The sequence below is a fragment of the Cygnus atratus genome, chromosome 1 (assembly GCF_013377495.2).
Source record: "Cygnus atratus isolate AKBS03 ecotype Queensland, Australia chromosome 1, CAtr_DNAZoo_HiC_assembly, whole genome shotgun sequence".
In the NCBI taxonomy this organism is placed as follows: domain Eukaryota; kingdom Metazoa; phylum Chordata; class Aves; order Anseriformes; family Anatidae; genus Cygnus; species Cygnus atratus.
This window is the reverse complement of record NC_066362.1, coordinates 186,295,834-186,323,236: the sequence shown is the minus strand read 5'-3', so window position 1 is coordinate 186,323,236 and position 27,403 is coordinate 186,295,834. Positions and strand designations below refer to the sequence as shown.

General features: G+C 46.7%; 2 protein-coding genes across 14 annotated transcripts in view; one reads left to right on the top strand and one right to left on the bottom strand.

Moving 5' to 3' along the window:
- KATNAL1 (katanin catalytic subunit A1 like 1) overlaps positions 1-12,267 on the bottom strand; it is a 40,018-nt gene extending 27,751 nt beyond the window's left edge. The window contains exons 1-2 of one of the 3 annotated variants that reach the window (XM_050708379.1): positions 12,177-12,267; positions 5,216-5,391 (exon numbers count right to left, since the gene is read on the bottom strand). In XM_050708379.1, coding sequence (XP_050564336.1) covers positions 5,216-5,377 — 162 coding nt within the window. In that variant the 5' untranslated portion in view covers positions 5,378-5,391; positions 12,177-12,267. Of the gene's footprint in view, positions 1-5,215; positions 5,392-7,751; positions 7,972-11,130; positions 11,434-12,176 lie in introns of those variants that run through there. The other 2 variants (XM_035542521.2, XM_035542522.2) reach the window with 2 other exon arrangements.
- The window catches only part of LOC118245912 (uncharacterized), a 54,968-nt gene continuing 39,641 nt past the window's right edge, over positions 12,077-27,403 (top strand). For 8 of the 11 annotated variants that reach the window (XR_004778022.2, XR_004778024.2, XR_004778023.2 and 5 more), the window contains exons 1-2: positions 12,077-12,191; positions 15,605-15,686. The gene's annotated coding sequence lies outside the window, so the exon portion shown is untranslated. Of the gene's footprint in view, positions 12,192-15,604; positions 15,687-22,600; positions 24,168-24,581; positions 25,513-27,403 lie in introns of those variants that run through there. The other 3 variants (XM_035542518.2, XM_035542520.2, XR_007707746.1) reach the window with 2 other exon arrangements.

Sequence of the window (27,403 nt, the reverse complement as noted above, 5' to 3'; positions counted from 1 at the left end):
TGGCAAACGAACAGCCCAGACCCCAGGCGAGAAGGGCCGGGCTGTAGTTACGGAGGTGACCGAGCGCAGCCTCTGAGCGATGAGCACGACTCTGCAGCAGCCTCAGAAAGCTGCAAACAGGGAAATCACTGGGCTGGGCTCACCCAGTCTCTTTGCCCCTTCCCTCCGGTGTAAGGGCTTCCAGACAGCTTCAGCTCAGGTTCTAGAGAACCCCCCAAAAATTTAGGTTATTCATGTTAAAGTAATTTTGAGAGAAAGCACGGGCTTAACAGCTCACCACCGCCAAACAGGAAGGTCTCGCTCTCCTTACTTCTTCTACCTAACCACGCTCTACTGGAACTCTTCTGGATTCAATTCTGGAAGAAAACTACCCTAGAAGGGTAATAAATAAGTATATATATATATATATATATAAATAAAGGAGAGCTTTGTGAGGTTAGCAAGCTGCACTGGCTGACTACCCTGTGACCAGATAACACCAGGACAAAGAACGACAGGGTGCAGAGGAGGGAGAGGAGCTGGTGATGCAGGAGGGAAGGCTAGGTGGGAAGAGCTTGGCCTCTGGGCACCAAGCAGAAAGCACATACGGGTATAAAACAGAGCTGGGTTCGGTCCTCCTTGTGACAGTTCCAAAAAAAACACCCCCCCAAAAAAACAAGCAAAAAAACCCACCACGTTTCAGAGTTCCTCTGTATTTCAAAATCTTGCAACTCCAGCAACCTTTGGGATCAACAGCTTTTCTTCATTATATTACAGCCTGTACTTCTACACAACTTTCCACAACGTGGGTATTTTATACTCTGGTAAATGCACACAACACGTGGGGTTGTTTTTAATTGCATCGTGCTGGAACTAAGCTGATCAAGTTTCTATAAAAGCGTTTTCCAAACCTGAAATTACTGCCTGCAATTAGCGTTAGTTGTTCAACAATCTCCATCCAAAAAAAAAAAAAAAATGAAAGTAATTCCCCCAACCTTACTGTCTGATCCCACAAAGTACAGCTCCGGCATTCGCAGATCTTCACGAGCTGCCTGCTGAATATCCCTTAATTACTCATGAAGAAATCTGTGAAGTGCTAATAAAATGGGCAAGAGGCAGAAACAGCATAAGCACAGACTGACCGAAACGGGCTCAAGATTAAAAACAAAAATTAACTGTTATTCTTTGAGCAAGACCACAGCGCACCTCACCACCTCCTCCAGCAACCGTGGATGGAAAGGGCGTGTTGTTGGCTGCTCAGAGCTCTCCAAGAGGATCCCTGAATTTCTGCCTCAGCTCCGGCTCCAGCGCTCCCAGACAGCGTGCAACACGCAGCACACAGTTACAACACGCAGCAGGTTTTGCTCAACAGCCTCTGGCCTTGTTGTAAGACGGCGCTCTCTCCCGGGGGCGCGCTCAGCTGTCGTTCTGCAGCTGCCGAACTGTCACCGAAGCAGCTCCTTCCTGCAAGCCAGCTGTCTAGCAAAAAGACCACAACAGCCAAGAAACTCTCTCGGAGTAAACAGGGGGAACGTCAGAACTAGTAAAGCTCACGACGGTGGTCAAGAGAGGAAATCTAGCTTTTATTGTTGGTAAGCACAGAGAGAGACGAGTTGCTTTTGATTTTAAACGGGGCTACTCTCAGCCATTTTTTTTTTTAACCTCAAGCCCTTTGAATTTTCCAAAGGGTTTGAGGAATTCTCGTATCGTCACATCGCTGCTTTGGCGGGCCGCGCACTGACCTCCAGGATGCATCTTTTGTCCTTTTGAAATTCTGCAGACTGTCCCAGACTAATCATCCCTCTCCCCTACTCAGCACTGGTTCTGACGCCTGGGATGCAGCATTGCTCCAAGTGGAGCTGCACCATTAAGTCGTTCCCAGCGGAGCAGATGATGCATGTTCATGTTCCTTCTCCTCCTAATTATCCTCTCCGTGCCAAGCACATGAACTCCTGGAAATCATGGCGCCCAGTTTCACAGCCGAAGCTGTCTGTGCTGTGTGGAATACAAGCTACCAAATACTCGGATTGTAGCACTGAGTTATTCTGTCCAGACCAACCCGTAGGAATATGAAAACGATGACACCTAGGCAAATAGAGGTGGACCAACAGTGTTTGGGAGTCTGACCCCAAACCCTACCTAGTTCTGGTTCACCTCTGCTCTACATCCCTCAGAAAACCGCTGGCAAAATCCTCTGTAGTACACGAAGCAACGAGCCAGATTCACCTAGCACGAGGGAGCTGCCCAGGATGGAGCACCCCTACGGAGAAGTGACCGTATGGGGAGTACAACGCTTCAGATCGGGGGTATGAGTTGGTCAGCTGCAGCGGCACGGCTGTAACTGCACTTTGAGGTGTGTTACCTTTACAGACATTCCTATTTTAGGAGGGAACGTGTACGCAAACACCTGAAACTGAGTTCCCGACCTGAGAAGTGGAAAGAAAAAACACCCTGTTCACAACCACACAGGAAAAAAAGGGCACGCTCCACGCTGCCAGCTTTCCTCAGCGCCCATTTCCCAGGAATCCTTCAGGGGGTTCAAGGAGGAAGGCAGATTGGGAACATGCATACAGACAGCAGATCCCAAAGAAGAACTGGTTTAAATAATAATCTTTTCTTCTCCTTTAAGCACTTACCTACGTGCACATTCACGCCATGGACCGCTCCCAACAGTTAAAGCTCTACCTACCCAGAGAATGCCAAACTCCACCTCCAGCAGGTACCAGTGGCATTATCCTCCTCAGGTTCATCAGAGGATGAAGAAACCAAAGTGACTAAAGAACAGGTTTGTTCCATATTCCAGGTGAGACAGAATTTAAGGTAAAAACCCATCAGCATTCATCCCCTTAACCACAACCTAAGGTTGTTTTGCTTCTGATGCTACTTACAAGAGGACACGAGGGCAGGAGAATATTCTAATTTTGTGCATTACTGGGTTAGACCTGAATTTTGATAAATCTATGTGTACAAATTCCGGTGATGTAAATTTTTCTTTCACTTTTCTCATAAGAGGCAGCGTGTCTGACAGGTACTGCTGACTGGAAGTTTGGAGGCAGCCACCACTGGAGCTGGAAAGCAGTGTTAACATCCAGATCATCAGAGTCCCTCTTACTCTGTCTCAGTGAGTGAGAAGGCACTGCAATTATTTATCTAGGGTGGGTTAGAAAGCACGTCTACCTCTCCAGGTCCCAGCAGAAAAGGGGCAGCTATGGAAAAGCTGGCGATTCCAGGGTTATCATTTGCTCCCAGGGCTACAGGTAGTCCCATCAATTAATGACAAGGCAAACAGCCTTGGGATGAAGAACAATATATTTTTTTCCACCCCATGCTTCTTATTCTTTGGTATTTGTCCCTGAGCCAAGGGCGGCACCAGTAATTGCAAAGCTATACTCTGACCAAGCTTATCTACCACCGCTGCGTTAGAAAGCTTCAGAACCAGCAGGAGCACACAGCATGACAGGCACTACCCCACCTGCTGCTGATCTTTCTGGGGATAGCTCTCTCTATAGTGTAAGGGACACTGTTGGGGCCATTCTGTTCTTATATAAAATGGGGTAATTTCTGAGACGGTGCCAACTTCAGATCCTCTGCTAAGGAACCAGCTGCCTTCCCCAAGGAGTAATCCTGCAGACTGTGTTACTGGCCCCTTTTAACATGAGGCTTGTCTGCAGTGTACAGCATCCAGTCCACGGTGCACAGGCTCCTCTGAAGCAGTTGAAACAACACCATGTCACGAGACTTGAAGTAATCTTCACAAGACAAGAGCTGTTAAAAGCTTAATGGAAGAATCGATGTAATCAGAGGAAACATGAAATACTAGAAGTGAAGACAATGCAGAGATACGGCTGCAGAACAAGGAACAAACTCATGCTCTACCTTCATGTCAGCTACAACCTCAGCAGGAACTAAGGACATGAACATCTCTCTGTACCAGAATGGCCAGGGGCGAGGAGGAGCTTGAATCCATACACCTGAATGCGAGTATCTCCTAGCCAACCTTCAGCTTGTCACAGCATCAAGACAGCTAGGCACTATCACTGCTGCCTGTCCGCACACATACTTTGCAGGCAACATCTTAATAAGCAAACAGACTTTTACGGTTTCATGATAAAGACCTATGAGTGGAATGTGATTAGAAAATGATTGCCAACAGTTTTAGCTGTCGGTATTCAAAAAATGTCAGACACTTAATGCACAAAATCATGACCACAGCACCTGCTGCAATAAACATAAAAATTTGCTTCCATTTTAAGTGACGTTAGTTAAACACTAATATTTGGAAAAACACTCCTTGAAATCTTCTCTTCACCCACTGCGGAATTTTATCTTCTGTAAAGGGGTTCTTTCAAAAATAACATTTACGCACCATGATTTTTTTTCCCTTCAATATACCTTTACATGTTTATCCTCCGAATATTATTATTGTTATTTCAGATGGAGTGCATTTTCTACAATGAAAAACATACACATGTAGAAGGGTGATGTATGCGATACATGATCCAGACTAAGAGTATTACCTGGGGTTTTAGAAACCTGATCCAAATTTGCACATTGTAGAGTCATAGCTACCTGCTACTCAGACAACCGCTCTGCTGATGCTAACCCATTCACAGAACCACAGAATATACCAAGTTGGAAGGGACCCACAAGGATCATCAAGTCCAACTCCTGGCTCCACACAGAACCATGTAAAAATCAGACCATGTGTCTGAGAGCGTTGTCCAAATGCTGCTCGAACTCTGGCAGCTTGGTGCCGTGACCACTGCCCTGGGGAGCCTGTCCCAGTGCCCGACCACCCTCTGGGTGCAGAACCTTTCCCTAACCCCCAGCCTGACCCTCCCCTGTCCCAGCTCCACGCCATTCCCTCAGGTCCTGTCGCTGTCCCCAGAGAGCAGAGCTCATTCACTCACATCTTAAGGTTACTGGACAAAAGATAAAACAGCAAGGAGAAGTCTTCAGCGAAACAGTTTTGCCAAAGAAAGCAATCACACACAAACAGACCAGTGATCAGCCAAACATCGCAAGTGAAAGCAAAAAGATGTTCAATGAGAACAAAATGATTCCTTTTAAGCACACCATAAGAAATACTTCCCCATAAATATCAACCAGATATTGTGAAGAAAATGTTAAAAACTTGGTTGAAATGTACATCCTCTACAGCACAGAAGTTTTGGGATGTACAGCGTACTTTACAAATATCAGGTAAGAGTGTCCAGGCAGCCTTACTTCACCTTACCTGTTGCCATTTGCCCTTTATCGCTGGATCTCTGATCGACTGGCAGTGTCTCTGGATCTGTTGGATTACACCCTGGTAATATACCATAGAGGAGTCATAATTCCCAAGGAGCGCGTATTCTCTTCCCTTTTTGGCATTATCGCAGATCTCTGCTAAATTCATCTTCGCTCAGAAGTCTAAAAAAGAACACAATCATCAGAAAAATTGCAGACTCTAGAATAATACAGGCCACGAAACTCCGGTTTTGTTGTTTCTCTCACAGCTGAATGGTGTCTTTTTTTTTCTTTACCAGTCATTTAGCTCTCGGAGTACTTCTTTACCAAATTAAGGTTAGAAGTCATACGTCGCAATTCTTTTACAGTGATTAAAAAACAAACACACAAAAAGACTGTACAGCTTCTTCATTGCCTTTGGTCCCAATCCTGTTAAATTAACGTAAGAAAATTAAATGCCCTGCCCACACTGAACTTCAAGGCCTTAACCAGCCAAACTTCCACTCGCAGATCACCACAATATATTAGCGCATGAATCACAGATCACACGAGGCATTAAATTGCTTTTTAAGCTGGTGGATCCTATACGTGCCTAAATGCTCTGAGCAGCACCAGGGAAGTCTGCGCTTAGCTCTTTCAAGAGCCCTCACCCTAATGAGACGACAACGCAGCTGAATGGCAGCTCCGCAACAGGCAAAGCTGAGAACCTCCTTCTGCTTCAATACTCCTGCGAAGTACTCCAACGTCCGCGTGTTGACTTGCACCTTTTCATTAAATTTAACGTGTCACTTGGGGGTTTATGGCAGTTCAAGGCTTCTTAAAACAGCAATTCTCAGAGCACCACCTTCCCCTAGCCCCCAGAACAATTTAAGGTTAATATTTTTACTAGCTTTTTCATGTATAAGCAGCAAATCACAGCACAACTTGAAGGCAAACCCGTAGTCCAACTTCTCCAGGCTGGAAGAAGGCAGTATTAAACCACACGCTCTCAGGCAAGGTGTGTTGGACAGAGTGGTTTGTATCTCAGGTTCAAGATGCAAGCGATGCCTGCCCCTTTAGTTTACCTGAATCCCCCACAACCCAACACCTAGGGCCTTCCCACCCAAAACAGCATCAGCTCCTGTGCCACGACGCAGAACATGGGGTTCCTCCACGTTCACCCAGATGGAGACCTGTGGAAATCCAAAATAACCTTCAGGTTCATAGCTCTGCAAGGCGAAGCCGCATCCTCCCAGCGAAGCCACCGGAGGCTGCCACCCGTCCCCAGACCCAGGGCCACCTCTGCTTCTCCTTGCTGAAGGCCGTCCTGGCAAGAACCCGCTGCTTGCCCGTAAGGAAAACACTCCTCAGCCCCCCGGATGTTTTCCATTTCTAAGGAACCGCTGCACTCAATTCCTAGAAATCCGTAATATTATGAAAAGAACATGTAGCTCCTTCAGCAGTCTGTTGGTTCTGTTCAGGACAGCCGGTTCCCACCTTGCTGTGCGCGTTTAATTCCCTGTGGCCCTAAGAAGGCTGACCCTCACGTCTGGATCCGCAATCCTGCTCGCAGGAGGAGATGGCCCCATCATTTTGGTGGGAGCTGGGCCACCCTACGGCACTCAGGAGGGCGCCTGGAAAGCAGGAGCTAGAAAACCTGGAAAGCAGGAGGTAGACAATTTTACATTTGGAAGGAAACGCCAGAAGAACGTCCCATTTCCTCCAGCAGCTCCGAGTTTGGGGGCTTCTGCCCTCGTGCTTGTGACGCAGAAGCTCAAGCAAGAGCTCGGTGCCTGGTGCACGACACCACAGGGTTCCCACACACCCACAGCACCGAAGCTTGGAGCTTACGGGGAAGTCACTGGATGTACACACGTGCTCCTAAAGACAGGAGAATGCCCATCAATGCCTGCAGAGGCAGAGTGACTAGCTGAATCTCTGGGATTCAGGCACTTTGGTTCTACCCAGCACCTTTTCTAGGCACCAGAGCAGATGCTATAGACCTGAGGTGTCCCTATCATCACCCCTATATACCTGAAACATGTTGGAAACTGCAGCTGTGGACCTCAGTCCTAAAGCAGCACTCAGGCAGTGCCGAGGACCTAGTGCAAAAAGACTGCCTCCTTTAAACTAATGGCCCCAAAATAGTTGAAACAAGTTCCAAACCTCTTACACCCATCAGCTACGGCACTCTCAGTTCAAAATAGCCAACTTCCAAAGCAAGTCAGAACAAATATATCCAAAATTAAGGGGAAAAAGAGTTCTTTTGGGGAAGGCACTTTCCTGGATGGTTTTCTGAACAACCCCCTGCTGCAGCGCCAGGGGTGGGAGGAGGTAACGAGATTTAGGTATGGATTTTTTCCATGCTATATATGTATTTTTACTGTCTGTTCTACATCATATAATGGAGTTCACACATTGTATACACCGAAGAAACCAGAAATAGAAAATGTATAGTTTGTGGTTTTTGCTTTGTTTTTAAATATTCGTTTTTCGCAGCCACGTGTTTTAAGAAGATGCACAGCGAGGGACGAGCGTTGTCAGGCACCCTCAGACCAACTTACACGTTCCTCGTGACACCAGCTCTCCATCCGACCGCAGCGTGGCTCCGTCCTGCACCAGACCGGGACAGCTCCACGGCACGCCAAGGTGCCCTCCGAGATCCCTCAGCGCACGGATCATCGACGAGGAGAGGCGTTACAGGCGTTCACGTCGGCGGAGTGGCCACACGCAGGGTCTTAGCCCACTCGTTAAAAACCCTGCCGCAGCAAGGCTAAAAGGTCGCGGGGGATATTAACCGCTGTGCTTTGGAGCATAAGCCCGGCTGATCCATCCCTAGCCGGGGTCAGGAGAGAGTTTTTCTCACGACTGAGCGAGATCCAAAATTTGGTCTGTAATATATCCGGTCTTTAACTCAACTCACGTCCTTCTCTGACCAAAATACGCCCAAGCAGACCAAAAATTTTCCGCAGCTCCCCGAGACTTGTGGCCACACGGCTTCACCTCGTAGCAGCTGAACTGCCCGACTGGGCAGCTGAACATCTGGAAAAGCCCGGGCAGGCACGGATGAAGAGCTGTTACTAATTCTGCTTTTCGTTTTCAGCACATCAGCCACACAGCGTGGCGCTGGGCGTCCCGAAACGCAACGTGAGAGCACCACCTTGCTGGCATCCAGCACCACCACCACGCTCCTTCCCCAGCAGGGGCAGCCCTCAGCACCGGGACGTTTTTCACGTGGAGCAAAGCAAGGAAGGCAACTCTGTGTTAAGAGGCTTCAATTTTTGGACATACCCACCTTTCACTTGCACCCATTTCCATTGCCAGAGCCTAAGGAGTGAACTGGTGGTTGCTCCTTTCTTCTTACTGCTTGGAAGCTTTTCCTTGCGATTAATCTAAAGCTGCCCTTCTTAGTTTAAGGCCACACTGTTCTTCTAAGTCAGCTCTGACCAGTTGCAAACATACTCCTCTCCTTCAATCATAATTTCATTGAACATAGCCCAACAGTCTTATTTTCCATCTTTCCCTTCAAGGTCAAAATTGGTTAAAACAGAGACACGGAACAGTATGACAACAGGGCCTTACCTGGAGAGGCATAACCTGCAACACTAACTGGAATGATGTCAGAGGAGGAAAAAACATTTTCACCACATCACCCGCAATCCCCACCAGAAGCCTGCAGAAGCGTATTTCTATCAGACTGTATTTCTTCATGTGCCTGATTTATTTTAATTGAGTTTTACGGATGTTGCTCAAAGACGCAATTCCAAAAGAAATTAAATAAACCTCGCCTGTTCTATTAGAAAGATCATCGCCTTTATTTTGGATGTGGGCGCAGAACCACTGGTCTTCCCTTCCCGTAACTGACCGGCCCTGCTCAGAAGCAATCCCTGATGCCGCAGACAATTGTCAGGCGTTACGCTGGCACGCCAAAACCAACATTTTAACCCATCGCTGTCCGACGAAGCACAAACAAACAGCAGGGCTTGCCAAGTCCCGCAGCTGAATTATTTTTTTCTTTCTCTAGTAACTTGGCTTTGCTTAAATTTGCTCCGTGGCCCTGGATGGGGACTAATGATTCTTACCTCACAGCATCCCAACTTCTTTTTGGTTTATATATATGTATGTATGTATGTATGTGGTTCTTTTTGTTATATATATATATCTATATACACCTGTGGTTCAGTTCCAGCAGGTCTGGATTTAAAGGGTGATTCAAGGAGCCATTTAAATAAAGATAAAAAGTGTGCTCTAAGATTTTTTTATGTTCTTTTTTTTTTTCCTTTTGCTGTGCACATCAGCAGTGGCACGTACGGATACAAACACGGCAGCGGCAGCAGCGCTGGGGGCTGCAGCAGGTAATGCCATCAGAGCGTTCCCTCCTCTTCAGACGTGTCGCTTTGAAGAGCACACACTGAATAAAGTGTGTGCACACCCTGGTCCAGGAATCCCAGCACTGAGGGGACTGTTTTCTGTCAACCAGTGTTCGGCTTCTTTGCACTGAAACTCTGTTGTGAAATAGAGTTAATATGGAATGCACGTGGGTGTCAAACAATGTGTGTGTGGATTCTTCTGAGAGCTAACTTAAAATATAAAGGGGAAAAAAAATCTTCAAATGAAGTAAAAACAATCACCACAAGTTAATGGAAATCACAAATATACAACAAACCACTGAGCAAGCTGGTCAGTGCTTCAGAGATAACATGCTATTGCACTGAACAGTGAGCATACTGGAGAATGAAATGACCATGTGCGAAGCCCCTGAACTACAGTTTTCTGAAGAACTAGAAAGAGAAGCACCAGAGACTGCTGTGCTGCTCCTAAGACTGACTTCAAACTATATTCTCCTCCCAGGCACCTTATGTGCCAACTTCAGGTATGCCCACAGCCACATCTGCACTACTTCAGGTGATGAGGTGCTCGTCACCCAGGCTAGGTAACAGAAATGAAAATGGCAAATACAAGCTCTGTGGGGCACTCAAGTGGACATAACTCCACACACACGTGGGTTACCCTGGGAGAAGATTACCATCTTCCTTACTGTCATGGCCCCGCTGGCCCACGCACCTCTCTTCCCTATGGCACGCTCTCCTGGGCTTCTGGCATTAGCGCCACACCAAACCCAAACCAGCATCAAGCGTCCATGCGGTACCAACCCTGAGGTGGTGGATCCCTTCCCCGACAGGATGCAGGGCTAAGATAACCTGAAGGCTTTTATAGGGCCTGCCCGGAGCTCAGCCCAACTCAGTAATCCCTCTGGCTCCTTGCGGAGCCACCTGCATCTCTGCACATCACACGCATAAGCGCTTCTGGCAGAGCAAACGTGCCACCAAAGACTCCCAAGATGGGTCTGTGCAGAGCCAGCTTGGGTTCAAAGCGTTTATTAGGTCAGGCTCTGAGCCAGGGTAGTTAAACTGCTTCTGCACCTGGCCCTGGATACGGCACATCCATGTTCCCACACCGCTGTGGCTCCTCAGCCCTGCCAGCCCGCAGCCAGCTCCGCACACATCCAGTTCTGGTGCTGCTACATTCCTAGCGCAGCCGATCTGCAAACCAGATAAACTTTCCATGAATAATTGCAGGCTTAATGGACTCGCATGTGTTTATAACCCTGACTCATAAGGTCAGAATTTAGGCCTGGATGCTTTTCCTCCTTTTGAATTCCCATTTGAATGCTGGAGAATTGGCTCCTTAGGACTATGACTGCATATCTTTTGGAATTTTGCTTTTTAAAAATTCTTTTGAAGAATGTATTCATTAAGTAGAAGAATTTTGAAGAATGTATTCTATGGATGTATTCTTTAACATGTGTATTTATATACATCCTGCTGTTAGTGCTACAGCCTTCAAGTCATTGGATTCCTCAGCTCATCACCAACAGAATGAGTTGTTCTGCAATTATTTACATAGAAAGCCGCAGATAAAGGCCTATTGGTATTTCCCTACCTTCCAGTTACTTTTCAATCTTGAGATTGTGACTGGCTCAGGGCAGGACCCGTTCCTTCACCAGCAGCTCAAAAGCCAAATCTCTGTGAGCAGAACACTTCTGTGGGAGCATGCTGCTGCAGAGGCAGTCACTCCTGCAGTACAGCAAGTGCCAAGAGCTGCTGAGAACGTGTCCGACATTGGGGAAAGGGAGAAGGAGAAGGAGGGCAACACCTTCAGCTGCAATAAAAATCAAGCACCCACTGGACAGAATCCCATCTCTGAGCCAGTTAATGCTGCATATACATGTGAAACTGTGCAGAACTGGAACAGACGCTCAATGTTAATACCCAAAGGAGCACTACTGCAGCGACGCTTGCACGATACCGCTCTGCAGGGAAACTAAAAAAAAAACCACACTTCCACACAGCATGCCTGCGATAAACACATATATTTTAAATATCCCCTAGGATGGGAGCTGCGGTTTTATTTCCCTGCCCCTCCCCACGCCTGTTGCAGACCAGAAGGACAACATCAAACCCATCACCAGGGGTAACGGGGGGGGGGGGGGCAGCAAACACACAAAAAAATCCAAGAGGCACGACAAAACCCCGCAGTTTCAACAAATAACGAAGAGCCTGCGGGCGTTAATACCCCCTCACGGACCCCCCCAGCCCCAAATTCCCCTCTTCTAGCCCCCAAACCCCCTCCTCTGGCCCCAAAAAAACCCCTCCCCAAGCCTCCTGCCCCTCCATCCCCTCACAGGGGGGTCGGGTCCCCCCCCCCCCCGGCCCCTCACAGCCCTCAGCGGGGGCAAAGCCGCTGCGCCCATCCCTGCGCATGCCCGCTGGGACTTGTAGTACCCGCCCGCCTCCTCCCCCCTCAGCGCCGAGCGCGCGGCGGCGGCCGCGGGACTACATTTCCCAGCAGGCTCCGCGGGAAGCTGCCCCCCCACCTCCCTATACACCCCCCCCCCCAGCTTCTTCCCTCAGCGCTGCCGCGGGGCCGAGCCGCCTCGGGCAGTGCCTTGAGGGACCGCCGAGGGGCCGCCGGGGCCCCGCCGTTACCTCGGGAGCAGCGGGGTGCGTGGCCGGGCGCCGGCGGAGCGGGGAGGGGGGGCGCGGCCCCTTCGGCTCGGCCACACCGGGGGGAAACGGGGGGGGGGGGGGAGGATGGGCGACGGGCGGTTGCCATGGCGGCGGTGGAGGGGGCGGGGCTTCCAGAAGGGGGCGGGGCCTCGCCTCAGGGAGGCGGGGCCTCGCCTCAGGGGCGGTGGGCGGGCTCGGGGCCGGCTGAGGGCGGCCGGTGCTGGCCCCTGGAGCGGGGGAGGGCTGAGGGGAAATATGCCCTTTATCCCCCATATACCCCTTACGGGGGGATTTGGGGTCGTGGTGAGGTGTTTTCGGCCAGCTGGAAGCAAATTAGGAGCCCCCCCGCCTGCTGGAGGGTGGCTGGGGGTATCGTGTACATCCCCCCCCTCCCGCTGAGAGCCGTTTTTGCGGTCGTTTTTGTGTGGTGATGGAGGAATACAATTTGGGATTTGCCTGTTCTGGCACCAAAGTGGCACCTGGTGAGGGTGGAAAGCACACGGGCTGACCCAGGTTGTGGTGTCTGAGGGTGAACATAACCTTACATTTCCGAGCACCCGTCGCCCAGCCCCTGCGGGCAGCCTCTGAGGGAGGCGGTGCCCGTACAAACCTCTCCCAGGGCACAAACCCCTCCGAGGGTGCGGCTTCGCTGTTAACGCAAAGCAGCCCCTGCCTGCATCGCCACCAGAAAGGGCAGACCTGCCCGCCTCTCATCTTGGCCGGGCTTTCCTGTTTATTTACACAGCAATAACCCTGCTGTTGCCATCTGGCGAGGCGTGCCTGGGCTCCAATGCGGCCGAAAGCCCGTTATGCCCCTCGCAGAAAAGAGCTGGTTTTCAGCGGGGTCAAGCTCCTGACCCTACAGAGCCGCGCCAGGCACGAGGAAGACGAAGATGTGGAGGCAGAAGGAGCCCGTTCGGATCACGGCCGCCCCGAGCTGCCTTTCTGTGTGCAGCTGCTCGCTGCCGCAGCTCCCTCGTGATAGCTCTGAGAGCGTCCCACTAACCATGATCTGGTGATAGCTCCCAACGGCGGCATGTGATTGCTCTGGAAAAATGTAAATTGTTATCTTAAGGTAGCAGCCTGAGGTTGCGTCTCGCAATAAGAGCCTCAGAAATGTTAACTGACACGAGTGAAAAGAGCAGGGACTGAAGCTAATGCTCAGGACGCCTCTTAAACAATACAGCATGTGTGGATGTGTCACTCATATATGTAGATATCTTGCTTCCCTCAAAATCATGTGGAGATTCTTATGCCTTTGTGAGTATTTTAGAACTGGAGCCAAAATCGTGATGAATTCATAACAGCTGCAACTCTGGCTTCCCCTTCTTCCAGATTTCTTCAAACTTGCCTGCCCATGACTCCAATTCCTGCTGTTTTTTCACATACCCAAAAGCGTAGATGCTGTGCAGACCTTACAGAGCTCAACGCTTTTTGAAGGGGGAGCAGATCATAAGCAGCCTGCCCCCCTGTACCACCATAAATATCCATTCCCACAAGGCTCTATACCTCTGATCCCATTAGACGACACATGAACTGCTTTGTCTGAGGATCGTATCCCTCAACTGGGAAACTGTGACACAGAGAAGGTTGGGTAGTTAGTCATAACCTCTGTCTGTTGTTTCTTTTATTTTTTTTCCCTTCAACTTTTTCAGTAATACTTGAGTCAAGTTGGGCTGCTTCCTAGTGGCATCGGGTACCCTTGCTCCCACTGATTTCCCTCTGAAAAGTAGTTGCTGAACGCTGTAGCAATACCTGAGTCGCTCTGGTTGGACCCCTCAGAGGGAAAGTTTGTTTTGGGAAGCATTGGTCTGCGTATTTTGCCAGGATTTGCTAAGGATTGGGACAGCAGGAAGGGAACCACATCTCCAAGCTCCCACCCCTGCACATTAGCTGTACTTCAGGATCATAGGATAACTGAGGCTGGAAGGGGCCTCAGGAGGTCGTCTAGTCCAGCCTCCTACTCTTTTTCGTGATCGAGCTTGTAGCCATACTGCTGCGTGGTCTCTGGTACAAGAAATGACAAAAGGAGGGGGAAGGATTAACAGGCCATCGAGAATTCATAAATTTGTTAATAAAGTAAAAGAATGGTAATCATGAGGGTGATATTTCATAGCTTTTACTACTGCGATGATCAGACAAACTCCAGCATATTTGGCTGGAGAGACCCAAGAAATATTGCTCCCCCGACCCTCTGTTCTGCCTCCTTACTGAAGGTTCCTGCCCCCACAACAGTCCCTGGAATGGAAACCACTAATGTTTCTAATCCATTTTAATACAAAATATGGCATTAAACTCATCTTTATCAGCAGTTTAAGCGAATTTGCTGGACCTTGTATCGAAACAGCTGGGACTTGTGCATGTATTTCATTTCAGCAACTCTGCTGTCAGGCAGTAATCTCAGGCAGAGGGAAGGTACAAAATTTCTGTGCGGGGGTGACACTCCAAACCACTGAAACTTTTTCTACTATGAGTGTGTTTTCGTGGCTTGCGTCCTTTTATTTTTCGATGGAGGCTGTATACCTAGCAGTTCTGGGTAAGACATGATGTTGGTGGGTGTCAGCAGCTGTGGCTAGATGGGCTCCAGCTGTGCTGGTGGAGAAGGGCATTACTCACAGCCAAGCCCCAGAGACTTATCATGCCCCTTTCAGCGATCTGCAAATCTGCCAGCTGAGCTGATTGCATGCCCTCTCTCTCTGATTTATTCTAGTCAGTTCAATCAGAAGCTGATATAAATTAATGTAGCTCTTTTGCTGCGAATGTTTGATTTGGTTCAAAAGTGTCTCTTAAGCTAGAGTAATTGCAGACTCTGTCAGATAAGTTTAGAGCTATCCACGCTTAGGGTCTGTGTCAGATTAGCAAAACTGGTTTCTACATTGATTTGGTTATTGTTACATAAATTCTGTAGACTGTGTCTAACTCAGATGGCTGGTACAGGCATTTAGGACAAAGTTGCAGGGATCTTCATTTGTAACCTTCTCCCACGCACAAAGTTCTGCAGGAGGAGGTTGAAAGCCTATGAGGCATCTATGAATTATCAGCTGCCCTTTGCTTTTGTCTTTCCTTCCCCTCACAATTATATTTAACTAGACTACCAGCATTATTATGCCTTCATGATATTGTTTAATGCTCACGTGCAAATATAACTCTACCAAAGGTCTTACAGGTTGCATTGAGAAATGCTGTAATAATGGGAGGTAAAAAAATGTAGGGAAGCAATAAGGAAAAGAGGGAGCATGTAACATATTCATGGACGTTAACCTTCTAAGGGAAGTTATGTACAACTCAGTAAAGGCATCAGTAGACACCCTCTGTTAATTTCCATGCACACATAGTAATTCTTCTGCCTATGTGTTTTTGTTGTATGATATTTATCAGAATGACGCATCCATGAATTTCTCTTCTAGGAAAGAATGTCAGAGCCTGAACCTTCAGAATCTGTGATGGAGGGGCAACGCAGAAGGGTATAGCCAACATCTTTCACACAAGGTACGTCTCAAATGCTATGGATTGTTAACAAAGAACAGTTCAAGGGAAAGCAGTTCATTTTCAAATGAGACTTCAAGTTAGCCACAAAATGAGAGTAGACATGGCCATAGTTTATTGTATTTAACTGGTGACACGTGGACATCTGCCTTGTAGACTTGTGCATCTGAATTAGCCTTCCTCTTGTTTTTTTCGTGGTGGAGAGAGAGGGAGGTACTTCCCTCTTTGATCAAGGTGGACTGTGTCCTGACTGTGTTTAATATTTTTTCCAGTGCTATTGAAGAACTTAGCCAATCACCATAAATGTGGGTGTTTGCAACTGTAGGTGCATAAAGTTAGATGAGAGGAGTACTACCTAAGGTGTTTGTTGCATCATTAGAGCCACAGAGAGAAAAATATGTCATGATAGTTATGACTAGGTTGATTAAAATGATGAAGAACGAGCCAGTGACAAATTAATGAAAAATACGGGTAGAAAAAAATGTACATCTCTGAGATGGGTTGAAATAAGCTCGCAGTAGGTTGGAAAAAAAAAAAAAAAAAAAAAAAAAAACAGTAATTCTGCTTGGAGTCTTTGGACAGAAATTGAAAGAATTATCAGAAATTAGGATAGTGAGTTTCTTTTCTGTGTATACTTAATATGCAGAAGCATTTTGCATCTGCTACAGTATTAGTCTTTGGAGAAGGATTAAGAAAGCAGTTTACAGAGGTCAAAAAGAGAGTAAGGCTTGGACAGAAACCTCAGAGAAAGTGGAGCCAGGCCCATGAAGCTGCATGTCAGCAATTGTTACCTGAAAGCTGAGGGCAGGAAAAGAAAAATCCGGTCACATCATCCCAGCCCTGTGACAGGTCACCAGACAGTGTAAAGTGGCAGAGTTGGTGGCAATTTCATCCGTGTGCGAGGGTTGACAACTAAGAATAAATCTATGATGCACGATTAAGCAAAAAAATATTTGGCAATATAATTCTTCTGTGGTGGGTTGTGGATTTTAGACTGCTTTGCTAACGATACAACGCTTCTGGAGTTGCACGCAGTCTGTCCCACTGCGGTGATTTTAAACCTCATTGGCCAATTTCTACTACATTTGAGAAAAGGGTGGAAGCCTTAACGATAACTGAGTTCCTTTTAGTTTTCAGTAAGTGGCCTGGTAGAAAGCGTGGGCTCAGCTGGTGCCTCTGCTGAGCACAAGGTAGGCAGGACGTAGCTGTTAAATATTTCATCTGGCAACAAGCTGCCCAGCCAGCGTGCATAAAGTGACTGACCGCTCCGCGCTGACTGCTGCTTGCAGCACCCACTTCTGTGCACGGTTGTGGCGTTACGCATGACCCGCAGGCAGCTGTTTTATTGAAGTATGAGGGCCGAGGGGAAACGATCACAGAGCCATAGGATGCTAGCCTTCCGTAGTTTGAACCAAACTGTTATCTCAGTCGAGCCGGTTAACTCAGACACAGGCATAAATTTAAGTCATGCTGGTATGTATTATTCTCCTTCCCCTGGAAATATGACTTAAACGTGGAAGTTTCAAATGAGGGAGCGGTTGGGCAGCTTTTTTTCACGCACTGCTCAGATGTGGAAACCAGTAGAATAAACATAGCATGGTCTAATACGTATTAATGCCTTGTCCAGCATCCTCCATTTCTTAGGCATTTTAGATCCAGTTCTGCAGTGTGGGATTTTAGAAGATGAATTGGCTTTAACAATCCATTCCTGTAAACACGTTCGTCCAGAGTAGGAGACAGCTACGTCCAAAAAGTGTCCTTTAAAGTATCAGAAATCCTTTTCAGGATTGTCTTGAACAGTCCTTTGAACAGTGCTGTGAGCAATGGCAGTGAAGGTGGTTATGTACAGAGAAAAATACACTGAAAATTTGTGTTCTGGCGTGTGGCTAAGAATCAAGAATGTGCGAGTCAGGAGTGCAAGAGGTAAGCAAACCAATGCCCATGAATCAAAAACAACTTTTGTCATTTATCCGTAACTTCTTACTTCCATCAAGTAACGTGTAAAAAGTTCTGAGTGGATAGGAGCAATGTACTAAATGGCAAAATGTAATTACCAGAACGTAATTAGCCAAAATCATCCACAAAAACTTCTAAAAAGTGCTTATGGAGAACAAAAAAATGGATAAGATATGCTGGTGATCATTTCAATAATCACTTTGTCCCTTTCTGGTCCTCTAATATGATCACTGTAGGGAACATGCCGTGGTTTCCACGTGAACGACTTAATCTGGTTTGTATTTTGAGAGTAAAATTGGGAATCTTTTTTTAACTTTAAAGTTTGGACTGCGTGTGGAAGATGTGCATTTCTTAACTTTGTTCGTTTATCTAACAAATGAGAAACATTATTGTGTCAGTGGAGGGTCAGTGGCGCAAAGACAGTATCTGCAAAAGAACAGACATTGTTATCATAGCTTCAGTTAAACATATTTCAAATTATTATAACATCCCATTCACATTCTCGGGGGAAATATTCACTGCATACGTTTAAACATCTAACTTACATGCCTAAATTAGGAGGCTTGTCTCCCTAGATGCCTTGCATAGTTGAAGGAGTGAGAGAGGTTCCTCCAGGGAGCAATTCAGACTATGTTAGCGAGGCTTCTGCTCTGAATTATCATCTGGAGGAGCCTCTTCAACTTTGAGTGCTGTTCTGTGCTATTCTTTGCATCTTTTCCTTGGCAACAAAACCGAGTTAGCTGATCTCCACCCCTCAACACTTGTTCTTGCTTTTGCTTATCACTCTGTTGCTTGTGCTGGTGCAGCTGTTTGTGCAGTGGCACCGCCGGATAGGCTGGTGAAATCAGCTGGATTAAAAGGCACCCTGAGAAAGAAGTCGTTGCTTTTCACCCAGACCACATCTCTGATCTGGTGCGTTGTACGATCTTGTAAACAGTTAAACCCACATATCCGAGGCAGCAAGGAGCTTTAGCAAGAGGCAGCGATTAATCAAACTCTGGGACGTGTTTGCCAAGTGTCCTACCAAGAAAAAGATCTATTCAACTTCAGGATTTAAGTAAAGGAGACTACGTCCTTTATCAAAGCATGTCTGTTTGTGTATGTGATTTTTATACCATTAGTGTTTCACAAATATCCTGGAGGTCTGTTATAGATTGCATCACTGTATGAAAGAGGTAAGCTAACCTTATGTCTGTGTTATTCACGTAAAAATGGCCATCATTTACAAACAAAGTAGCTTACAGGATTTACAAATGTACCATGAAAAGGTCTGCTGAACTTTAGAAATTAACCTAAAAGCACGGGGTAGCCACTAACACAGAGCAACTGCAGTCAGGCTTGAGTAGCAGAAGTTACCTGCCCTTCAGCCAAGAGTTGCTGATGTTTCGTCAGAGACACGCTCAATGCAATTTACCTAAATTTAATGATTTACAGTGCAGATACCTGCACACGAGCTAGCTGCCTTATATTCCTTTCAAAATCGCTGGAAAACCTGACCTTTTGGGTGGTGCTTCAAAAAACCTCTGCTAGATACCTGCTGTATGACAAAAACGAAGCAGTTCTGTAAGGCCGTGACTGCAGAGGGAGGCAGGTTGCCTTCGTCAGACGTGAAATAGCGGCGCTGGGCCAGCTGAATCCCACCCGCTGGTCCTCGTACACAGCACCACAGACCACAGACTACACTCACACTCAGCTGCAAACGTGACAGACTAAAACTTCATTTTCTGATTATTAAAAGCCCTTCCAGTTCAGAGGGATTTACTGCCACCGGTGACTACCGCTGGGACACTTTTGCAGTCTCTAGCAGTTAAGATATTTAACGTTGGTATAGAATTAACTATCGTGTTTTAAAGCAGTATGCTTTTAAAACAATTAGGAACGCTGGCCACAAACCCAATGAGCTGAGAGAATGGTTAATGGCTTGTAATGGTTAATAATTTTACATGGTATCTGGGGCGCTGCTTTTTAAAGTTGTGTAGCCATCAGGATAGGCTTCTTAATAACCTGTGAAGAGATTGTTTAGTTACATATTTATCTGTGACATTCCATATGCATTTATCTACGACGTGACCTGGCTAATTGCTTCTTCTAGCTGAAGTCTCACCTCTTTCTGGTCCTTCTCCATGTAAGTAAGACTGAAGACATTCCTCAAGAATCACTGGCTCACACCCAGCTACTTAGCACTACTACAGTGTCCTTTCCATGACACACAGCCCTCTAACCTGGAGCTTGAGGCATCCTCCTAGCCCTGGAGCAGAATTATTATTTTAATGTGTTTTTCAGCTTACATTGTGATATGTCAGGGCCGTACAACAACCTATCAGAGTGATGTTGTTATAGCTTGAAATGAAACATATGTATTATATGACCTGTGATACAAGTGAGGGCGTCTGGGTAGAGGGTTTGCGGAGTCTACTAGAATAGTGTTGCACAACAACATGGATCTGAGGGATCCAAATATAAAGTTTGTGGCCTTATTTCTGCTTGGGGGTAATCCCGAGAGCAAACTACCCGAGATCCATGCCTTATCCTGAAGGTAAGAGATGTACCTTGACAGATTCCCAAGGAGAACGCTAACAGTTAAGCAGTGGGGACAAGTGGATGCTCAAACTTTTTCCCTTTTATTGCTCTGTAGACTCAGTGTAGATGTCTAAGTGCCCAGTTTAGTCTCGTGGAGGAATGTGTACAATAAAACTACATAGGTTCAGACAGATTAACTGTAATTGTAAACAAATTTTGAGAACAGAAGTGGTTAATGCCATGTATCACAAGCGTCTGAACATTTCATACATGCTGCTGAAATAAAGCCGCTTGCATCCCTGGTTAATAGCTCTACCTGCAACTCAACAGAGCTTTGGCTGGCTCTTAGATCTAAAAATAAAATTCTCCTCACTGAGATACCATGTAATTCAGTGATGTTCTCTGTAGGAAGGGAGTGTAAAAGTGGAGTAGGTTATATTTAATTATTGTATGGAAGCTTTCGTACGTTGCGTAGGAAACTTTTATTGTATTCTTGATTGTACCATATGGCATCCAAGTGTAATGTGATAAAATTACTAATACAGGACAATAAATAACATCATGGTTATGCGTTCTGGGTGCCACCTCATCCATGCAAAACAAGTAATTATAGCTGGAGTGAATAATGGAGGTGTGAGTGTTATATCTAGGAATATATTAAAAAGGACACAGTTTGCTATTAAGGGTGGGAATTGTCTCATCTGACTTTATGGATTCAAGAAGTAGGTGTCTACACTAAGCCAGTCATCTGCAATTGCGTCTGTGATCAGCGGAGAGGAACAGGCACTTCAGAAGATAAATGGCCCCTCCAGTCTTAGACAAATATTTTCAGAGAAATGAATCTCAAAACCTCGCACAAACGGAAAATCTTCAGCAGTATCTTCCAGAGTGAAACACATCCAGGAAAACCTGGTCACACACTGTAACCTTTCTCAAACAAATCACCAAGCCTATTCTCTGCTTCAGTGGACAATCATCAATAGCAAAACTTTTGGTAATGTTTGTTTATGTTTTTTTACACATCCCAGCAATGAAAATTTCACCGTTTCTCTGGACAGTTTATAGTAATGCTTTATTTTCCTTAATCCTGGGCAATTGTCTAACGTAAATGTCTTTAACTGCAGTTTAACTCCATTGCTTGTGAGCTAATGGACACAAGTAGCAGTCTGCTTCATTCTTCTTTATGACTGCTTTCTGCGTATTTGGAGATTATTATTCCCGCTTCCCTCCAGTTTCCTCTATTCTTGACATCATTTGTATCTTGACACTGAAATAAAGCACTGCTGTGATACTAGCAGGATTTATGCGCAGTTAAGCCTCTCAGATAAAGTGTAAGTGGAGTTAAGGTCTGGAGACTGGGCTGGGGGAGGAGGAAGGTCTTTCTCCATCTCAGCCTTCCCTCAGCCCCCTGTCCTGCGGCCAATTTGACCTGATCCTGGACTGTTCCTGTTCCTGTCCACCACACTCTAATGGATGTTGTAGGACAAGGTGACACTGGGGCCCTGGAGCTTCCTCTTCGTTCCTCATTACTTGGATTTAGAAAGCAAACCAAACCAACGCCTGCTCTCACCTGCCCCTTCCCGGCCCCCGGTAATCTCCGTGATCCAGTAACTCCACGGGAGCACTGATACTTCCTGGTACGCTTACAATTGCAATACCATTATGTTGTTAGTCCGTCACTCAGCGCTAACTTAGGTTGAGCAATCCCAGTTCGTTCTGTCCTTCCTGATACATCGGGGGGAGGAGGGGATTAAGAATTGGATTGTTTCTCTCACTCTTTTCTGGCCTCTGACTGGTTCACCGCTCTTGAAGGCACGATGGCTACACTAAACAGTGAAAATGTTGAGGCTTGTTAGGCAGTTTTTACAAGCATAATGTAATTTTTGTATCTTATCTTCCTTTTTTTCCCCACGTGCTGTTTTCACTGAGTTTCTTCACTTTCTAATTTTAAACGCAAATCCAGCCATTTTATTTGTGTGTACTGAAATATGCTCCAGGATCTTGCAAGTTACCTTTAATACAGCACGATTCTCAGGACTATACGGTATACCACAAAAATATCCTCAACATGTTAATTTGAAACATATTTTTCTTTAGATTAGTTCATAAAGAGAGAGGAAGGAAGATATTTAGCTCCAGACAGAATTTGCAATAGAAACTGGTTATTTCTGTACAGCATCTTTCCTTTGAAATATCACTAAATGATTTCCAGAGAGAGGAAGAATGTAATTTAATGATCCCTTGCACAGCTCTAACACCTTTCATCAGAGCATCTCAAAGCACTTCAGGAAAGCCTGAAAGCTTGTCTCCTTTTCCCCAGCTCTATCAGTTGGCCTAATAAAAGATATTTTCTCTTCCTACACACCTTGTATTGTTTAGCACTCAAAGTATTATCATGCTTGTTTTACAGATAACTAAAAAGAGACCCCAAATCCTTGTAGTTTTATTTCAGGCAATGAATCCGAGATGAGCTCTGTGGGGTCCCATTTTCACCGAGGCTCCAGGACTTGCAGAATACGCGTTCTCGGATTACAGTCAGACATGTGGAGCGAAGTCTTCGTCCCACTGACATCAGTGGCAAGTTTCCCCTTGATCTGAATAAGGCTGAAATCGTGTCCTAGCTTCCCCGACTGCTGCCTGCCAAAATCGACTTCAGACCTGCACGTCCTTCCTGCTTTATGCATCACTGTTAGTAATGACGGCGCTGCGGCCCGCATCGTGCCTGCCGTTATGTTCTCGAGAAGCGATCGAGACGAATCTGACCGAGGAATGAGAGACCCCAGCAACAGGAGGGGTCGTCGCGCAGCGAGTGTGCTGTGTGTAGTTAGCAGTCTCCGTGCTGTCACCGCAGAGGGATCCATCTGCCTTTTATGCACATACTCTGTGCTGACGAAACGAGCCATACGAGAGCCCTTTGAATCAGCTCGTCCTGACGTGGATGTGTGCTGTCCTCACTGGTGAGCGTCCCAGGTTACAGGTGTGCTGCCAAGACCACTGCAAAGATTTGTCACGTCCCCTCTATCTTTGTCCTTTTCTGATTAAAGGCCAGCCTAACTTTTTGGAGAAAATGGAGAGATCTCTTCCAGCTTCATTTTTTGCCTAGTTAAGGCTGTGGATATGGGTCTACAGCACCCAGTGCACCTAAAGACAAGTGTTGTCTTGAGAAATTGCAGTCTCAGAGAATAATCGAGAAGTCTTTCTGCTGTATTGTCCTTGGAGTATGCGCTAGCATTAGAAGCTATATTCTACAACACAGACACTTTAAAATACAGATTTAAAAAAGAACACAAAGGGAGAAAATGCCTGTGTATGCAGTGTACAGCTGTCATCTTTTGCTCTTGAGGATGGCTGAATATGGTCCTGGTGAGGAAAAGGGGATTCATTCATTCTCTCCCCCTGTATTGTCCACTTTCCCCTTGCTGCAGGAGTCTTCTCAAGCTTGATGGAGATGTGGCCACCCAGTCTTAGTATGTTCTTGATGATTTTCTTGCTGGATGTTCAGTGAATGCTCCGGCTGTTGTGCTAGCCTGAGAAAAGAAAGCTCGTGCTCATCTGGCATTTGTTATCCACAGCTGCCTTTCCCTCTTTCATAGCATTTCAGGTTATGGATAAGCTGGAGGAAAAGAAGAGGGAGTTTTTTCATACCACCAGTTTCAATTTGAAGCTAAAGAGCACCAAACAGCTGAGGTCTGAGAGTAACTGCTAGTCTCACGGAAACGCTCTCGTGTCTTTTTGGCTGAATTAAACGTTGGTCTTTCTATTACGTCTCGTATTATGGGCTGCTTGCAGATCTTTCTATCTGATCGTTCTCTCATCCTGTTGGAAAACAATATGTGGGAGTTTCTTTCCACACCAGATCTTTGCGGGTTACTTGCTAGTAAACTAATTTTACATGACTCAGATTTAAATAATAAAAAGGCTTAACTCCAGTCTGAGAAGAGTTTATTGTCCACAACTGTAGCCTAGAGACAAACCCCAGCACCTTTGGGACTCAGCTGAGGCAGCAATTAGGCAGCATTTTATTGTGATGCAGTGAGTGCGCAAAAGATGAAGCTGGACTACTCTCAAGAGCTTAGAAACAAAATTGGCTTCCTGGAGAGAGAACATAAGAAATCTGGCAACCTAAAAATATTTAAAGAGCTTAGGGTTCCCAGGGGAGAATTTCAAGCTATTGAAGTGGAAAAGACTGAGCATTTGCTAAGATTGGAAAAAAAAAAGGGGGGGGAGGAGGGGGCTACATGAAAAACGACAAAGTGTACAGATTTTTTTTTTACTGTAGCATGTTTCAAAGGGGAAAATATAATAAACCTGAAATCAATCAGTAGCACAGACTTCAATGCAGCCTTCCAAATCAAACGGCCTCAGTTTGAAAACCGGAGTCGAAACAAGTTTTTTTTTTTTTATTTTTTTCTCTCATTTCAGAATTACGAGTGATCGAGGCCAAGAAAACATTAAATGAGGTGAAAGGTCTAGGCTAGAGGGCATCTTGAGCAAGTCTAATGAAGTCATGGTTGCTTCAGTGGCCGCGTTCCCAAAGGATTTTGCTGTGTCTGTCACTGCGTCTCTCTGTTCCTCCACACCAGGCACCCGCCGTAGCCCTGCTCCTGGCAGCAGCCCCGTAGCGTGTAGCATCCCCGTGTCAAAACAAAGACATGTGAAAGGGGATTTATCTCACCCAACGCTCCTAACAGACATTTACCTGTGGGCTGGTCGTGCCTGACTGCCTCTATTGTCAGCGGAGAGCAGCAGGAGCTTGCGAGGCACGATTTAGCCCAACTGAGTGTGAATTCCTAATGCCTGCTAAAAATGCCAATTTCTCTGTGACTTAAAAAGGGGTCCTAAGGTGGTTAACTCACAAGTGGACACCCACAAGTTAAATATCCCCGTTTGATCAATGAGCTCTACCCACACAGCTCCCATTCCTTTGGTGCAGGCTGTACATTAGAGGTTTCTCTGCTGGCTTTGGGCTATCCCTTCACGCACCCTCTAATTAGGCCTGTATCTAGGGCTACGGCAAATTACCCGAAGTGGTTTAGCTTATCCCAAGACTGACAACCACCCAGGCCCTGCTGCAGGAGCACCTGGGGCTGCACCGCAGGTAGGAAGCATGCCACCCCGCAGCTCTGGCACGAAATAAACCCTGCCAGGAGACACACATCCCATTTCGCGTGTCAGCTGTCTGTCAAACGAAAAAAGAAACCCCAAAAGATCTCTGACGGATTTCTGCACCGAGGGTCAGAGCCGGATGACTGATCCACGTGGGAGGTCTTCTCTGCTCTTCTGTACCTGAGGAAACTTCGTCTGCGCAAAGTCTTGATGTCTGTGTTGTGTTGACTTTGACAGAGCTACACTGGTAGGCAAAAGTTGTCCATGTTTTTTTTTAAATAGTCCCATAAGGAGTACCCACTCTGTGCTAAACGTACCCTAAGGCTTCCCTTTCAAGTGTTTTATGTCATAGGCTTCCCGTTCTGTTGTTCCACCACCAGTTGGGAGGTTTCTACACGCTGTGATTTGCAGGGCAGACAAAGTTTGTTGCCATTATCACTAACGGGGCGGTGTAAGGGCTCACCTTCTGCGAGCCCAAGGCTTGCTGCAAGCTGCCTGGTGTTCCAGGCTTTTGTGGAGCCCTACGCACAGTGCTGTGCGTATTGTAAAGCCATCCTGCTCTTGATTATTGCTAAATTGCCCAGAATCCATCCCTTTTGTTTGTCAGAAAGGAGGCACCTCCGGTAAACAATCAACAGCAGGAAAAAGGACGGCGTTATCCCCTCCGAAGCGTACCAGCAGAGCGTGCCAGTTGCATTCACAGAGCAGAAAGCAAACTGCTGGCTGGTGTGCAAATGTAGCAGCAAACACAGCGCTCCCCAGGGAGGCCGAGCTGCAAGGCGCACAGACGACGTGGGAGCAGCTCTGGATGAGCAGAGGACATGCGTATCGCAGTGCCTTGCGTGAGGCTGGGGTTCTGGTAGTCCCTGCTGCAAGGCCAGATATATATTTAAGGCATTTCCTGCTTCAGCATCGTCTGCTAGGAATATGAGCCACGTTTCCTAGGTTGGGTTTCTGTGCTTCCCAAAGACCCAGCGTAAACGCAGCCACGGCTGTAGGAGGGAAGGCACCAGACCCTATGCCCAGAAGTGCTCCCCGGCCCCTGCCACGTCAGTGCTGAGGAGCCATGCACACCGCACAGCTCCCCGTGGTGCTGAAGAGGGGACAGTGCCGAGGAGCTGCTCAAACACACCAGTCCCTGACTTCACCAGGTAACCCGCTTCACGCTCGAGATCCTGCTCTTTGCCAAAGTCACCTGGAGGAGGAACAGTGTTCGGGTTCGGTGGGATGTGGAAACGCTCAGCACGGGCTATGAAGGGAGATGGGTATACCTTAAATGTGTTTTCCTGCTGACAGCAGCAACCTGCAGCCCCAGAGCCAGGGCCTCACAGTAGGAAGAGCCACCTGTCCTACAGCACACCATTTCTTGCTGAAGAGCCCCTCCAGAAAAAGCACGTTTTGCAGCAAGACTCGAAAGAGGCAGGTATAATCAGTTGTCGTATCTGGGTGACAAGAAAAGAAATGTTTTTATGCCTACTGAGATGTGACTAGCCTGTCAGTTATGAAACCTGCTCGTTCATGCTGTTGTCATGATCTACGAGTAGTTTTTATGGCAACAGACCTTAGACAGCTTCTTGGCCTTAAAGATCTGGGCCATATTACACTAAGCATTATGTGTAGATATAGAAAGGTCTCAGAGTCTTCCGTGAGCTCTGCTTGTGGCCATACATTTGGTGTTCTCACATTAACCCAAATTTGAGATATAGAAACAAGCAGACTCTTTTGAAAGAGTTGTGTTTTTGTTGTTGTTGTTTGTCCGTTTGTTAATTAATTTATTTAATTTATTTTATGCTTCTGTAATAAATAGTTCAGCCAAATCAGGGCTTATTTTTTGGTAGACCTGATTGGAGACCGGCTGTGCAGTGTCAGGTCAGAAAGTGCTTGTTTAGGGCCCTTTAGCAGTGCTTCGTACTTTTGTTGAGATGTTCTTTGACCGTTTCAAACCGTCCTACAAACTGAAGCGTTAATCCTGACTCCGCTGTAAGAGATCTCAGCGTTGCTCCCATTACAGACAGGAAAATGAAAAAACCAAAAGGGGCGGGCATTCATCTCTTGTCAGTGGCTGGGACTGGATTCGCTTGTCCTGATTTTTGGCTCTAAGCACTAGACGCGTTGTTTCTTAGGTGTTATCACAGCCA